The sequence below is a fragment of the Apiospora marii genome (assembly GCF_038362585.1).
Source record: "Apiospora marii strain CBS 49790 chromosome Unknown utg000003l_segment0_segment0, whole genome shotgun sequence".
NCBI classification, from domain to species: domain Eukaryota; kingdom Fungi; phylum Ascomycota; class Sordariomycetes; order Amphisphaeriales; family Apiosporaceae; genus Apiospora; species Apiospora marii.
In genome coordinates, this window is record NW_027117374.1 from 946,196 (window position 1) to 962,695 (window position 16,500).

General features: G+C 54.5%; 5 protein-coding genes across 5 annotated transcripts; 2 read left to right on the plus strand and 3 right to left on the minus strand.

Annotated features, from left to right (window-relative positions):
- Positions 1-249: 249 nt before the first annotated feature.
- Positions 250-3,648, minus strand: PG985_003772 (Non-canonical non-ribosomal peptide synthetase; the record flags this gene model as incomplete). The annotated part of the gene is made up of 4 exons (XM_066823541.1): positions 250-2,434; positions 2,494-2,806; positions 2,871-3,303; positions 3,364-3,648. 4 exons carry the CDS (start codon positions 3,646-3,648, stop codon positions 250-252), a joined length of 3,216 nt encoding a protein of 1,071 aa, XP_066686701.1.
- Positions 3,649-6,657: 3,009 nt separating this feature from the next.
- PG985_003773 (uncharacterized protein) lies at positions 6,658-8,143 on the minus strand (the record flags this gene model as incomplete). The annotated part of the gene is made up of 3 exons (XM_066823542.1): positions 6,658-6,848; positions 7,648-7,762; positions 8,135-8,143. The coding sequence occupies 3 exons, from the start codon at positions 8,141-8,143 to the stop codon at positions 6,658-6,660; spliced, it is 315 nt and encodes a 104-aa protein (XP_066686702.1).
- Positions 8,144-10,152: 2,009 nt separating this feature from the next.
- Positions 10,153-11,812, plus strand: PG985_003774 (uncharacterized protein; the record flags this gene model as incomplete). The annotated part of the gene is made up of 4 exons (XM_066823543.1): positions 10,153-10,204; positions 10,292-10,566; positions 10,630-10,701; positions 10,775-11,812. 4 exons carry the CDS (start codon positions 10,153-10,155, stop codon positions 11,810-11,812), a joined length of 1,437 nt encoding a protein of 478 aa, XP_066686703.1.
- A 1,677-nt stretch (positions 11,813-13,489) lies between these two features.
- Positions 13,490-13,867, plus strand: PG985_003775 (uncharacterized protein; the record flags this gene model as incomplete). The annotated part of the gene is made up of 1 exon (XM_066823544.1): positions 13,490-13,867. The coding sequence occupies one exon, from the start codon at positions 13,490-13,492 to the stop codon at positions 13,865-13,867; it is 378 nt and encodes a 125-aa protein (XP_066686704.1).
- A 661-nt stretch (positions 13,868-14,528) lies between these two features.
- PG985_003776 (uncharacterized protein) lies at positions 14,529-16,156 on the minus strand (the record flags this gene model as incomplete). Its single annotated transcript, XM_066823545.1, has 6 exons — positions 14,529-14,919; positions 15,027-15,122; positions 15,181-15,563; positions 15,642-15,746; positions 15,833-15,852; positions 15,940-16,156. 6 exons carry the CDS (start codon positions 16,154-16,156, stop codon positions 14,529-14,531), a joined length of 1,212 nt encoding a protein of 403 aa, XP_066686705.1.
- Between the last annotated feature and the right edge of the window lie 344 nt (positions 16,157-16,500).

Consider the following 16,500-nt stretch of genomic DNA (forward strand, 5'->3'; position numbering starts at 1 on the left):
TTTGATATTCTCTTGCATTAGCCTAGGTCCGAAGTAATGAAGAAAGCCAGATCAAAGCCCTCTGATCATGTCCGCATCGGGAATGGTCCATGTTCTTGTCTCAGAATATCTCTAAATTATATGTCATAAGTCTATGTCTTCGCTATATATACAAAAGTCAAGTCATCATAAAAAACAAAGGTCATCAAATCTTTCTGAACACTATAAAGCCCAATCAACACACCGCCAGCTCTCTAATACGCCCACAGTCTAGAAAGCCCACTGCTCGCACCACTGCCGCATCAGCTCCGGCGTCACCGCCCCGCTGCGCGCCATGGTCGGGCTCTGCGCCACCGTGCGCTTCGTCTCGAGTTCGACGGGCCGCAGGCCAAAGTCGGCCGCGGTGGCCATCTCGCGGTACGAGTCGACGAGCTTGACGCCGGGGTTGCGCGTGGCGACATCCTCGGCGTTCTGCACCGCACTCTGCTCCAGGCGCGCGATCCACTCCTTGAAGGGGATCAGCTCCGGCAGTTTCTCTTTTCCGTAGTAGGCCTGCACGGCCGCCGCCAGCTCGCCCGACCACGACGTCGTCTCGGGGTTGACGCCATGGTAGTAGCCGCTGATGTTGGCGGACGGCGTCTCGACCGTGATGCCGCCGACCTCGAGCACGAGCGCCGCGATGCGCTCGCAGGGGACCCAGTCGACGCGGTCGAAGGAGCCGATGTGCTCGGGCAGGGCCTTGAGGTACAGGCTGCTGTGCACGATGCTGGGCAGCCACTCGTGGCGGTTCCAGACGCCGGAGCCGCGGTCGGAGCCGCCGATCTGGCCGACGCGGATGACGGCGGCGGGGAAGTCGCCCTTCTTGCCCGCGTCCTCGATGATGAGGCCGCCCACCATCTTGCTGCAGCCGTAGCCCGCCGACGGCAGGGTCCAGTCCTCGAAACGCTCCTCGGGAAGGGGGCGGCCCCGCTCGTTCATGTTCCAGCCCTGGATGGAGCCGATGGACGAGATGAAGACGACGGCGGTGCGCTTGGCGGCGCGGGCGGCCAGGTCGCCGAAGTAGCGCACACCAGCCAGGTGCGGCTCGAACGACTCGACGGGCATGTTGAAGTTGACGGGCCAGGCGTTGAGGATCATGCGGTCGGCATCCCGCGCCAGCCCCTCGTAGACCGCGGGCGACAGGCCCAGGTCGGGACGCGAGACGTCGACGCGGTAGAACTCGGCCTTGCCGCCGTGGTAGCCCGTGTCCAGGCCACGCTCACGCATCTGGCGCTCCTGTTGGGCGGCACCACCGTCCTCGGCACGGTTGAGACACACCACACGGGCGACCTTGGGATCGCACGCCATGGCCTCGAGCATGTACGAACCCAGCATGCCGGTGGATCCGGTCAGAAGCACGACCTGGCCAGTGGTGTTGGCCTCCGGTCGGCCCGGGTTCTGGGGCCCGGGCAAGTTCTCAGTGTACTTCTTCCACAAGGCCTCCATGGCCTCAGGTGAGTTGGCCGACTTCAGCTCGCCGTTGCTTCCGTTGCTGAGCACGGTCTGCATGACGTAGGTGGCCAGCTTCTTGGGCGTCGGGTTGTTGTAGATAACACGGGGAAGAAGGGCCTTGGGGTCGACCTTGTGCCCGGCGTTTTCGAGGCCGGCGCGAAGAAGACGGGATGCGCCGATGACTTGCATCGAGTCGACACCGGACGAGAAGAAGTCGGCATCCGGCTCCAGACGAGCTGCACCTTGCTTCGCGGAGAACAGTTTCACGATACACTGGGCGAGACTATCCACAGAGCTGACATCCAGAGGCGGCGCTTCTGCCGCAGCAGCTTGGCCGGCCGTCTCGTAGAGCTTATCGACTTCCTCGGCGTACAGCTGGACGGTACCGGCTCTCTGGATCGTGCCCTTGCCAGCGCGCAGGAATGGCTTCTCGGGGCTCGAGAAGATAACGTAGTCACGGCCGATCTGACCATGCGCGACTGTCTCCCTGTTGGCCTGCTCGATGAGGGGCCATACGCTGTCGAGAAGTGCCTTGCGCTCCTGCTCGTTGCGGGGATGTGTGAAGGGCTCGAGGATGAGGCCGGCCTGGAAGCGCTCCGAGCCGACGACGACGGCGCCCTTAAGCTGGGCATGGTCCGAGACGATGTCTTCGATGTCGACGGGGTTGAGCTTCTCGCCGTTAGAGAAAACGATGATGTTATCGGCGCGACCGTAGTAGATCCAGTGGTTGGGCAAGGTCGGGTGCGGCTTGTACAGGTCCTTGGTCGAGACCTCCTTCTCCTCTGGGAAGGTGTAGAAGTATCCTTGCAGACGCGGGTTCTCCTCCTTGCGGACAATGACTTGCTCGTAGACGTCGTCGTGGCCCTCCTGCTTGCGCCAATCGCACCCGAAAAGTTCCGAGTTGTAGATGAAGTATTGCCACTGGTTGGGGTCCTTGTTCCAGTAGATCGGGAACGGGCAGCATCTGTGCCAATGTTAGTTGGGGGTTTATGCAGAAAGGAACGCTCGGCTTCAGGTACTTACTCAGTGGCTGCGATCAGGTTGGCCAATGTCACTCCGTGCTTGACGAGGCGGTTACCAGCCTCCCGAGGAAGTTGGCCACCTCCGAAGCCAATAAGGCTCATCTTCTTCATGACCTGAATGCATTCGTCGCTTTGGCTCATTTCCTCGACAATCGCCGGCGGCAGTAGAGCACCCTGTACATCCGCGTATTGGAGGCACTCCTTGGCAAGTTCAGAGGTAAGGGGCCGGTCGGGGATACCCAGGGCCACGGCTGTATCCCAGTAAATGCTGTTTAAAGCGCCAAAGTAGATACCGGCAGCATGGAACAAAGGCACTAGTCTGGGTGTTAGCGGAAGTATCGGAAATGACATGCCACGATGCATGATGGGGAAACGTACTTGGGTGGAACTGTCGCTTCATACGCACGTGCCACTCCTTTAGGAACAAGTGAGTTCCCTGCCACTCCGGCTGGTCGTGGAAGGCATCACCGGCCGCCAGCATACCGTGCTTGACGACGATGGGCTTGGGGAAACCCGTGCTGCCACTTGTGTGTAGGACGCAGAGGGGCTCCCAGCGACCCTCGTCCCAGGTCTTGGAATAGGGGTAGGCCGGCGCCTGCTCCTTGGGGAACCAGTCGTCGTATGAAGGCACCTCGATGGCGTGCATGTGGCGCTTCTGGAGCCACGGCTCGACCATGGTCCGGTGGGACGCGGGGAAGGCGATCATGTGGCTGTCCGTCTTGTCGAAAAGGTTGATCTGTCCTTCCGGTGTGTTCTTGGGTGAAATGAACAGACACTTGTAGCCTGTCTTCACGGCTGCTAACATGATCACCTGGCATAATCGTCAGCATTCGTGTGTCCGGGCGGAGTTGGTTGCGGCGGATAGACTCACGAAGTATCGCGCATCCATGGGGCCGATGTATGTGATGGTAGGGAACTCGTTCTTTGGTGCCTCGCCGCATTGTGCGATGATCCTTTGACAGCACGCGTTGACAGCGTTTGCGAACTCCTTCCATGTGATTACTCGCCAGCCGTCCTTGGGGTTGGACGAGTTCGGGATCGAGAGCCACTCTGCGTCAGGTTTCTGGGTGGCATTGTCGTCGACAATGTGGGGGAGAAGTCGTTCACCATAGGGGTTCCTGGCCGTCGAGTGGCCGGCGGCAGTGCCGTTCGTCATTTCAGAAGCCATCACGATATACAATATATATAAAATAAACAAAAACTTGCGGTATGACAAGGGGGTATCTTCAATATGCAAGGACGAAATCAACTGGTCTTCTATCTCAAGAAGCTCAAGGTATCATCAAGGGGGACGCCGCGAGTTCTTATATGACCCCTCGTTAAAGTTTTGTTGTGGGGAGTGGGGAGGGACCCCCTTATACAAGTTCAAAATATCGTCGACATGGTCGGGTCGAGCGACGCTCGATAGGGCGGTACAGGGGATCCAGTAAAGCGGAATGGAAGATTTCAAAACATGAGGAAACGTAAGTGTTTGCCCTGCATTGAGAAGGCAGAACGGGACCCGTAACTTCGGAACTATCGAAGCATGTAGATACCTAGCAGGCGGTGATCTGCCGCCCTGGCCAGCCGGGATGGCAAGCCCACTTGAATCCAGGGGGGCCAGGGGATGGACGATTGTCAAGCATTAGGCTTGCTCTGAGTCCTGTAGGTTCGGGATTCCGATGTTGGCGCGCACTTGGGCGGGTGGCTTCTGCGATCTGGCCCATCGCGCAAAGTCTCCTGGGCCGTAGTCGCGAACGGCCGACGAAGGTGTGTGCTCATGCAACTGCTGGGGTCATCCATCCCCTCCATATTCGACCGATCTTTGCCTCGTTCGGGAACTGTTTCCCAAAGGTGGAGGTGTCTGGTTGCCTGCGCGACGTCATTCTGTTCGCCGCTGGCAGAGCCGGAAGACACGAACGCGTCAGAGAAGAAAGACGGCAGATGGGTTGCAGCAGAATAGGAAAGAAGGGCGGTGCGCGTCGGTAGGTCCGCCGAAGTTGGCCAGGTTTGTGGTCGGGTAAATGCCCTCGGGGAATTCTACCCCCTCCCCGTCCGAACTACGGAGATGCTGCAAGGTAGCAAGCGAGAGCGGACCTAGCCTGACAGGCCCGTTACGCTTACAACGGCCTTTAAGAGGGCAGGGTGGGTTGTGTGACAGTTGACAATTGGAAGTTGCTCGATGTTCTCGCAAGATTCCGCACATGGCAAACGGCAGTTCAGCAAGCAAGTGGGCGTTTGTGGGCCGGGCTAGCACTGGAGCTAGGGGGATATAATCAGGATATAAGCAAGCGAATGCCGCGATTGAGTGGAAACAAGCTTTTTTGCCCTGTTGGCTTGGCTTGGCCACTAAAAAACCGCATGCCGCAGATGCTAGCAGAGAGTGCTAGGCTATCTATGGGCCCCCCTAAGCGCCTCAGCGGCTCCCACTTGCTTCCCCCTGGCAACACTGGGCCTACGGGGCCTAGTTGACGTACGAGCCAGGTAAGAGCATCTTAAGATTCTTCGATCTATTATTCATCGATTGTGATCGAAGCGTGTTGCAAGTCTTCTCGAAGGAAACTAATTGTTCCGCTGAGCCCACCTCCGATGTTTTGTCTCGGCCGCTTGACCTTGCTTGGCTCGCTGTTCGCCATTGCCAGGCTCGAACTCTTTTTCTGCGATGACTGCGATGGCAGCTGCAATGTGCTGACAGGCCACCACCGTTAATTATGCAATCTTTAATTGAGTGTCCAATCAGCGCCCAGAGCCCATGAAAGACCAAGCCAGATGGTGGTCAGAAAGTTCAGCAATTCATTTATTAACATTCCTTGGGGAAGTTCAATAGAGTGCATCGCTTTTCCAGAAAGTTGCCGTAAACCGATGACACACTGTGACTTCAATGGTGTTTGGGAGTGTTGCGTTGCTTGGTTGCTTCGTGGGTGGTTGCTGGGAGAATTCCGCACATCCCTGCTCCTCAGGGGCCCACTGCGGAATTTCGGGGGCCTTCGGTCTCTGAGGGGTTACGCAGAACAGTGGACGCAGCGGGCGAAACACCACGCGACACACCACAACACACCGCCAACCGTCGCTGCACAATATCTTCGTGTTGCTAACTGACGCCCAAACTCCGATTTTCTGTCTCCAGCCCACACGGTACCTCCGACGCCTACTTATTCGAAATGAAGTCTAATGCCCAGCTGAATCTGCGATGCGGTTGTTGAATTGCTCACTCTTTCTTCGGATCTCGTCTTTGCAGTTACAGTGGATCTGGGCGAGATCCGTACCTGATTTATGTCCGACCCGCCCTACCGCGCCTTCCTTCCATGATTGACGATGGAGGGAAGCTTCCTTCAGCACTTTTCGCCCGTTTGGGAGAACCTGCTCGCGTGTTTCGGTCTTTCGCAAACAATACCCCCCGCCCGCCATTCCATTTGGCAAGTGCAGCTTCTTCCAACGATTTGATCGAGGCGGGAGCTTCCCGGTAGGTACTGATCTTTTTGGTCTAGAGGCAAGATGCCGTTGGCCGGCTTTCCCGGACATGATGGCCACCATCAACCAGCAATGACTGAAAAGCACTCTAGCACCGAGACACGTCAGCTCTGGTATTGCTTGCCGTTCCTCTGCTGCATCTCTCACAGGAACCCCTAAACTTCTTGACATAGGCTGCTTCGTCAAATCACTCGACATTTCGTTTTCTCGTCGCCCGCTCCCCGCTTCCGTACGCCGCCGTGACGTGATCCACATCTCACCAACTACCCAACACAACCAGGCCCAACATGCCTGGCCTCATCTATAGACTCGTCAACCTCTAGCAGAGGAATGAGAGAGCTGGCTCATTCCCGCCGACCGAGCGACAGGGCAGACCCCTCATTCGAGAGGAACTCTACATGTACGCCTTCCGCGCCGCCGATCCGAGCTCGAAGATCAGCGCCGCCTGGAGCGCCGCCTACTTTCTCCAAGACATCAATCAAACAAGATCTGGCCGATTCTTGACCCCCGATTCGCAGCTGTTCAGACCCGTTGGGGGTTCGGGTTCAGGGCTAGCGCCCCCTGATTCCTCATCTGCCGACACAACAGTCGCCTGATACATTTGCGCCTCCACGAACATGGGTTCAGACGATTCATTATGGGAAATCCTGCCACCAGCTATATACAACTGCAAGCAATCTTCCAAGGCCCTGCCAAAAGCCTGCTCCACGGTAGCCTACAAGGTATTCTCCGATTTGGCTTTTATACGCTCGAGCTTCTGCACCGCCTTGTCGATCCGGTCGAGCCGCTTCTCGCCCTCCAGCCTGCGTTGCATGATCTTCCACTCCACGGTAACCTTACATAGCATCACGAGCTCGGCGGCGTGCTTTTCGGTGTCCCTGTTGAGGACGGACCACGAAGCGCGCGCTATGCAGTAGTTTATAGACCCGGTGTAACCTCCGTAGCAGGTAAGACGGGGATAAAGATGCATTGGGAGACAACCAAAAGAGCTGATCGTTGGGTTTCCACATCCCCTTGGTGACGAGAGCGCTGCTCCCACCAGATCATGATGTACCGTAAATAACAGGGATCATTTGATGCTACTAATATAGTATTTAGCCTGTTAACATGATCAATGATTGGATAAACTGGCCTGTCGATCATTCACATGAAGTATTATACCAAATGTAGCGCTATCGCCGTTAAGGGGATGTCAGTAGAAATGGCTTTCAGAGCTTGAAGCAAGCGGCCACAACGTAATGGGTGCATTGACATACCGTTTTTTTCGCGAGACTTCAAAAGATGGAGGGATTGGTTCCTCTGAGATGAAGAACCAAGATGAATAGGGAGGCAAGTCGAGTTTTGTTTCTCTTGGATCTACTTCAATCCACTCTACATTTCGATCTGCACCGGTTTTCCCTGCCAGGAACAAAAGGCCTAAAGGGACAGATTACCCTCAGAGCTTCGAATAGCTATCAATTCGTATTTTCCAGAATTGCGAAGTTCTTCTGATAGCACAGAACGCCACAAAGGGAGCTCCTTCCCTGTAGCATACCCGTGATCAGTCTCATGCCTAACAGTCGCATCCGCCGTATTAATTTATGGAGGCATCCGTAATCTTTGACACATATATGCTGTATTGTATCTGATTCTGCCTTGCATTGCTGAGCCTTTGTTCCCTTGAGTTAGCGTATGAAATGTGGTAAAATTCTTCGATGTCACTGACCTTTCACTCTGAGAGCGTCTCCCGCAAGAAAATCGTCGTGATCTGCCAGGTAATGTTGTGCCACGCCGCCGCAGTACTTTGGTTCGGTGTCCTTGACAGGCAGCTCAGGGAGCACCTGGTATCAGAGGTTACAGGGTCATTGATATCGTTTCGCTCCTCGAACGTCAGCTCTTGGCACAGCGCATTGATGCTGGAACTCGAGCGCCCAACCTTCCAGCGGCTACCCAGGGGGGGATAAGTGAGGCGCCTTCTCCAATATATAAGTATACGCAATCAACTATAGTATCGTCGTCTTGGAGTCGGCGAGCCTGGTGAGCCTTTTGCCTAGGCGCCGGTGTTTGTTTTACTGCGAGCCCATCTTGTTTAGTGGACTAACCGTCCATTGCTATGTAAAGTATTGAGCATAAGTAGATATTGTTGAACGATTGGGATATGATGAGTCCATATTTATTCTCTGATGGCTTTGGTTTTCGTCAACCAAATCTACCTCAACCATGTTGGTGCTTGATATATCATATCACCGCTGCCCGTGACTGACATTGCCTCTTAGCAACAGCAGAGCCACCCCAGTTTCTCCCATCAATTCAACCAAGCGTAACTGAGCCTCACCTGTGAGACATTGGTAGGCGAGTTGCCCATAAATTGTAATGATCTTCACGCCACCGGCTTTTGTGGAATTTCCTTCGTCATTAAGCACCTCGGACAGCGACATCACAGCGACAAACTCGCGGAAAGTCCTTTTTCAAAAAGCAATACCGACAAGAAAACCTGATTCAATTGTAGCTTGGGCGCTTAAAGTGTCCCACGTCGGTGCTGGGGTTGAAGTTTCTTGGTCACACACTGTCGAGTGTGTGAAAGGGTTTCCGGCGGACTCCAAACCACCTGGAAAAGGGGTTGTGCACATTGCTTCAGTGTGGTGCATGAACTCAGAGATAGAAAGTCTAGCTTTGCGCCTACCGATAACCACAATGCGAAATGAATCTGATATTGCCATCATAGATGACCAACGTGCAATTAGTTGGCTACCATTGTGTGTTTGACTAAACTGTTCTGTAAACGCGGCACCTCCTCGAACTGATGCTCCTGCTGCAGGTGATTTATGCCAGGGAGCAAGCATAGCTGTGACTTACAGCTTTATTGGCCTCTGTTAGTGCCCCTCCCCTCTCCTACAGGCCAACGCAGCGTCATGAGTGCCATCCTACTGCCTGGAACTTGCATATCAATTCATCCGTTAGATCGGCGGTTAAAATTTCGATATGTCTCAATATACTATCTGAATATTGCTCATTTTCATTCTTTTGGTGCTGCTCATGGTTAGGTCTACATTGCATGATGTGTGTAAAGACTTAACGGACAAGTTTGGTTTTTTCAGCGCATGCCCCGCCAATTTTGTAGGCGAACCCGGAACTAACACGCGTTGGACACAGAAGTAAGGCGGCTCGGATCTATTCCCGCCCTGTTCGCTGCGTACCTAAGGGCCGCGCCGGGGTGGATCAGGTCATTGACGACGGTCGGCGTTGTCTCACCGAGGGGTCTGACCAAAAGCGTGCGTGGGGCGGGAGGACCGACGAATTCCGACCCGGGCTATGGCTGCTGCATCAACCTGCAGACGAAATGACGGGACCGCAGGACCACGACCTACCTGCTCCTGTGAAGGGTGCTTGGCGCGCCTTCGAGACGGGCCCGCGCAACTACATCCGTCAAGACGTTAACAATACTTAAATCGCGCGTCGGGCTATTCCCGACGGCACGCCAGCTCGACCAGCAGCCCGACATCATTATGGCTCTTTGCAGAGTGGGACGCTCTGCACCCCCTGCCAGGGGCTGGAAACTGTCGACGGGGAGGGAGCGGGTGTGTCAGGCGGAGAGGGGTTGCGGAGTTGCTCCTAACCCGGTGGGCGGGCTTTCCTGTTGGGTTCGGATCCGACATCTATGACGAGGGAGGGGCACGAGTCTGTGTTGTGTTACAGGTCAATGTAGCACACGAGCCGTGGCGAGCATATTATCATATCATCATTTCAACACAAGTCGAATAACGACAGCACTACTCTTCATCTCGGGTTTGGCAAACGTAGAATTCCTGTTTTTGATGGCACCACGTGCGACGCGATAGGTGGGTGGTACCTGGCGTCACTCTTGGCGGTGTGCTGGTTCTAATGCTGGCCCCCACCAAACCAGATCCTGGGAATCGCGATATAGCCACTAATATGGGTTTCTATTTATACCCCCAGCCTTTTCCGTAAATCTCGCTTTGACTACGTAGGTAGATGAGCTGTAACAATATATCAAAGATCGGGTCATAATGACTCGCGCTACGAGCGCCCAATCTACCTGTCACGCCCAATCATCGCGTAACAAGTAGTCAAGGAGGAGCCCTGGAACCTTGATCCACCGGCGCGCCCTGACTACAATAGCTCCCCAAACCCCGCAGATTCGACGGGTGCTGTTACTCGCATCACGATACTTTACGTATTCTTAATTCAACAAACACTCAACACATTCATCATGGCTTCTCTCGTAGAAAAGTTGACGGCCTCGGGAGGCAACGAGTCGGCCGGTTCGTGCCACTACCCCCAACCTGATCGTTATTTCGAAATGACAATCACGCCGGCGGCCCAAAGACGCTAACCGTGGGTGAGCACAGGCTTCCTCAATGACATCATTGCCCAACTATGGCCCAACATCAACGTCGCCGGCAGCCGGATGATCAAGGAGATTGTCGAGCCCATGTTCGCCGAGATGCTGCCGGGTCCTTTGGCGAACCTGCAGTTTGTCGGGATTGACCTGGGCAGCGTTCCCTTGAGCGTGTCCGCCGTCGACGTCCACAAGACGGACAACGAAGGCATCAAGCTCGACATGGACGTCGTCTGGAACGGAGACTCAGATATCGATCTGGATGCACACATGGTTCCCAAGCTGGTGAGCAAGACTGCCTCGTGGTATCTTAGGGACGGGCAATGCTAATCTGATTTCACCGACAAGGGTATTGAACACATTCATTTGAAGGGCAGGCTCTCCGTCTTGCTAGCCCCCTTGACCAACATCATCCCTCTGGTAAGTAATATGGCCCACACGTGATACACTGTTTACAGGGGAATGAGAGAGACCTAACAAAAGCAAACCAAAGATCGGCGCCGCCCAAGTGGCCTTCATCAACCCGCCGGAGCTCCAGCTGGACTTCACGGGCGCCGCCGAGTTCGCCGACTGGGCCCTGGTGGACAAGGCGATCCGCAAGGCGATCCTCAACATCATCTCGTCGATGGCGGTGCTGCCGAACCGGTACCTGGTCAAGCTGGACGCCAACAACGACTACTTCAAGACGTACCTGCCGCAGCACGGCGTGCTGCGGCTGACGGTGGAGAAGGCGACGGGCGTGACGGGCGAGAAGAAGGGCGGCGCCAAGAAGTTCTTCTCCAAGCTCATCAAGGACGTGCCCGACTGCTACTGCCGCGTCGCCGTCGGCGCCGGCGACGAGTGGCGCACCTCGGTCCAGGAGGACACCTTCGACCCCGAGTGGAACGAGACGCACGACTTCCTGGTGGCCGACTACGAGCAGAACGTCGTCTTCGACGTCAACGACAAGGATCCCGGCTCCGACGAGGACATCGGCATCGCCACCACAACCGTCCGCAACCTCCTGCTCAGCGGCGGCTCCCAGACCCTGCCGTGCCTCCACAAGGGCGAGCCGACGGGCACCGACCTGACGGTGCGCGCCACGTTCTACAGCTTCACCGACGACGCCGGCGCCCTGTCCTCGTCGTCGTCCACAGAGGAGGGCCAGATCGTGGGCCTCGCCACGATCCTGGTCGCCAGCGCGCTCGGGCTCCAGGGCCAGCGCGACGAGATGAGCCCGAGCATCAAGGTGACGTGGGGCGACAAGGAGTTCCGCACCGCGGCCAAGAAGTACACGCCCGGCACCGACATCTACAACCCGGCCTTCGACCAGGCCTTCCAGGTCCCCATCACCGCCGACCTACTGTCCGGCGCCGCCGCGTTCCGGATCGCGCTGATGGACAAGGAGCTCGAGACGGGGTCCGTCGAGGTCCCCTTCGCCGACGTCATGGAGGCACCCGGGCTGGTCAGGGAGGAGAGCTTCGAGGTGGGGGCCGGGGCCACCGTGCGGGCCAGCATCACCCTGCGCGGGCTGCAGGAGGCGGCGGAGTAAGCGGCCGCAGTTCTTGTTTTTGAGCGAGATATTTTCGTATGTAAGGAGCGGCACTTTGTTGAGCTCGATAGTATTTCAGCGCAATTTGTCACGAGCTAGGGATTATCAAAGAAATCCACCAAAGTACGTTACAATAACAGATTCTTGATTCTCCAGAAGAATCTCAACTCACAAGGGCAGATTCAGGGGTAGATGTCGTGAACAAGATATGCAAATCAAAACATATACAATGGAACATCTTTGAGCATGTCCTTGATGTATACCCGCCATCATTTGCTCCTCCGCTCTTAGTTCGATGTATATGGAAACGAAACAAGACATAGAGAGTTGTTCATGTTTCCTCTTGATGGAGAATTCGTTGCTATTAGTATATGCCTCCCATGCGTAACCAACTTTCTTGTCTTAGCCACACTTCTTGTTTGCCTCATCCCTCCAAGCTATGGGGGAATTTACGACGAAATGATCGTCTGTAAACGTTACTGATGCCAGCTCTACCTTCTAACTTCTCTGGAGGTTTGAGGGCCAGGTAAAGGACCTCATTATGACCGTGTCGACACGACTCCAGCCCTCCTATCAGGGGATGTGTTCCTTGTATGTTCCTCCGCATTTTTGAGGTATTATACAGTCGCCTGCCTTGGACCATCCGGGCTTATTGTCTGATCTATCAGCCCTTGTAATTCGTTAGGCTGCGCCCCTTCTCTTCCCACATCATCGTAGCATAATACAAGTTGAACCTAACATCCATCCCCTATGTTGTCCATGCCGACAGCTTAGGTGATTGATGACATGGTTGGGCATATATATCTTATATGGTAGCGTACCCTGTTGGTGTAGTCCTGATGCTAAGACTGCATGATTGGAAATCGTTTTCGATCGAGAACTATGGTAGCATTAAGACTGAAAGACATGCTGCATATATGACAGAAAGTCCAGATAGGGACAATGCATCTTCTAATATAGACAGCTTACCGAACAATACTTCTAGGGCTCATACCAGGGTTGGCTGCATTAGCCCCAGTTGCCAGAACGGGACCACTTAGCCGAGGCGTCCTAGTCGCGTTATGGCGGAGTTGCTAAGAAGCTCTGTGATTCCATGTATTCAAATAAGATTGTAGAGGAGGGGAGCAGAATAAGGGAAGGAATGGCGCCTCCAATGTGCCCGGTCAAAGAGACAGAACTTTCCAGTCTATCATTTCCATTCGACGCTTCCAGAATTGGAAGTCAGGGGTAATAAATAAAGTCCGAAACATTTCCACAGTCGCAGTTGTGATTATCCAAACGTTCAAGTTCCTTTGTTCATGGCGACTTGAAGCTTTCTTGCAATCTCTTTTTTTGTGTATGAACTTTCGATTCGATACCAGCCAAAACTGGCAGATACGAAAGAATCACGGACAGTAGGATGCCCTCAAATACATAAACTCAGTATAGAGCCATTACGGATAATTTCTGTCCATACCTTAGAAAACAAGACTCTCAGATTTGACCCAAATACTCTTTTGAACAAAGCACGCTTCTGTAATCAGCAGGCTATCATTGTAATACTGTAAGTCATACTCGCGAACTGATCACACCGATTGCATGTTCACATGAGCCTGCCCCCTCTAATTGACTGTCCACAGAGCCAAATCCATACCAAAAACCAACCCCAGAACCAGCCCAAGCAACCCATCTCGCATAATGGTTTCCTCACGCACCGCCGTCCTTAACATCGCCGCCTACGGATTTGCGGCCATCTTCACCCTCTTCGGCCTGAGAGCCTTTCTCCAACCCACCTATGCGCTCGAATTCTTCGAGCTATCGGCCCCCGCCACCGCGGCGGACCGTCGCATCCTCAACACCCTGCTCCACATCTACGGCGCCCGGGAGATCTTCAAGGGCGTCGCCATCTGGGCCGCCGCCCTGGTGGGCACCCAGAAGTCCCTGGCCATGACCCTGATCGCCGCTGGCGGTGTGGCCTTTGTCGACGGCGTGGCCTGCTTCTCGCACGAGCAGGGGCACTGGAACCACTGGTTATATGCGCCCGTGATCTGGAGTGTGGGTGTTTTGTTGCTCTGATAGGGACATGGCTGGTTACTTTTCGATTCTTTTCGGTTTGCTTTGATTCAAGAAATTGCGCACTTGGCTGTGGAGGATGGATGGGATTGAACTAGGAACAAACGCAATTTGATGTTATTGGCAGGCACTACAATATTCTCGACTGCATAATAAGGAAAAGGATCTGAAATTCAGTCGCGTGATACCGAGTAACGATATGATGAGGAACATTGCCCCTCTACCCTAAGTGTAGTCTTTCATTCTAATGAGAAGGGCAACGGTGCTACTACCGACGTCGGAATAAAGTGCGTTTAGCTCTTGGGGGCTCAGTGAAGCAACTTCGGATGCTGAGAGCCCCCAATCTCTAAAAATAGGCCCTGCTTATTCCCCCGCGGTTCAATTCTTTAGTGTGCTGCTTTGGGGAAATGTTCCTGAACAACCCGCGTTGCCTCCACTAAAATGCCCCCTCACTCTGCTGCTAATCTGCACTTCAGGCCAAGATGGATGTCAGCGGCAGAACTCTTTCAACTCACGCTTTCCAACAAGTTGAAAGAACCACATGTCCGAATACTTAGTATGTAAGCATGTATTGAGCTATGACTAGATATTAATACCTAATCTGTTAACCCTCTGTATTCCATTTCTATTGGGGTTCCTCTAAGTATTCAATGAACCCGGTCGATCAAGCCAGTGAAGACTCGACCCGAAAGTCTTGGGTGATAACCACTCCAATCTCTTCACCAATGTGTCCCTGTCGACCAAACTCGATACCCGAGCCCTCGCGCTCGTCCAGCTCGTAATAGTCCCCGCTCGTGGCGATAGTACCAAAGGCAGTGGGATCCAGGTCCTGGTTTCTGCCCGACTTGCCGCCGACGCGCGACGAGATGATGGTCGAGAGCCCGGTGTGCTGCTTACTGCCGTCGCTCCTGCCCGATCCGTTGAGGTACGCCGAGTCCTTAAGGTAGCGCCCTTGCAGGATGCTGTCGGACGGGCCCGGCTTTGGCTTCTTACGCAATAGCAGGCCCAGCTCTGGCACGCTGTAGCAGAGCACTCCTGTCGTCAACTCGGCCAGCCTAGTCACAATGAGTCAACTTTCCATCTCGTAGATAAGTAGGCGGATAACATGAAGCACGGTGAAAGCATTTTGCGAAAGAATGCGACGAGATAGGGAGAAACTTACCCCCACATGATGATCTCAGGGTGCACCCAGGTCTTGTCGGGGTTACCAGTACCGCTCCAGCGGACCATCAGCCCCGCCAAGCTGAATGCGGGGCCACTGTTCCGTCCTCCGATTAGTAGATTGCAAAAAGCACATCAGGGAAGAAGCACTTTACCTCAAACCAAACGTAAAAACTAGCACGACGGTGATCTTCTTGCGCGCCCCCATCTTCAAGTTCCAAACCGCCTTGATGGGGAGCACGAGAATGATAAAATCGGTCACCGTATTGACGATGCCGCTCACGTTGAGCAACGTCGAGATGTCGATACAGCGCCCGGGCAGGCTGGAGACCCAGATCTTCTCGCGCGGGGTACACTGGAAGACCTTGGCCAGGTTGGTCGCGACGTAGAAGCCGACGACGAAGAGGTCGAGGGCCACGATGCCGACGTCGAAAGGCCCGTGGCGCGCGGGCGAGAAGACGCGCCGGTAGAGTTGGAGGATGGTTAGCTTCACGAGGCAGATGGTGACGCCGTAGTGGATCGTGACGACGTTGAACCACTTTTGCCACCAACAATGTTAGTCGAACTGCCTGGTTTCCGAGTGTTTTTCTTTCTTTTCGCGATGGGGGACTCTTACATAGGCTGCTTCTTGTGCTTGCTGCTCCGTGATGTCCCACGCGTGTCGGCCGCCATAGTGGACCATGGTGGCCGCGCCCGTGCCACAGAACGTCAGCGTGCCGATCTGGTGGTTGCTCAAGTCGTCAGTATCCCACAGGAGGGTCATTCATTCGCTTAAGCGTGTGTCGCGTCGTTCAGACATCCACCTACCCATGCGATGAGAGCCAGCCCTGATTCATCTGATAGTTAGCTATGATGAATGTTTCAAGTAAAGTCGAGAGTCCTCAAGCGTGAAGAAAGCGCAAGAGAGTACTTACAGTCCTCAAAGATCCAGGTCCGCTTTCTGCAGAGCCGGATGTAGCACCGGAGAGCAAAGGGAACGATGACGAAAGGAAGAGCGATACAGATGGCGATGTAGTTCCGACGAGCCAGGGTCTCGGGATGATCGAAGTTAGAGGTCGATCCCGGAGGCGGCGGCATCGCGGGGATTCGCGTCTCGACCGCCGTGGCCGTCGGTGTCACAGAGGTCGCCATCGCGGCTGGTTGGCGCGCGCGCGCGAGCGAATGGTGGTTGGGGGGAAGAACAAAAGCGCCGATGACGAGTGGTATCTAATTGTGTGCGACGTGAATGGTAACAGTTGTAAAGAAAAAGAAACGAATGAACGACTTGTGTCACATGAATAACATCATCTCGTTCATTCCCAGTCATCACTTTTGCAGGTGATTCATGAGGATGAAGCCTCCCGAAGGAAAGAGTGAGATGGAGGTGACGAAAACGTGCTTTGAGATGCTACGGCTGACCTATAGCTAGCGGAAATCACAGAGCGACAGCTACATGCCCTAGTCTGCCTTGCCGATTTCAAAGTTTCGAATCGTAA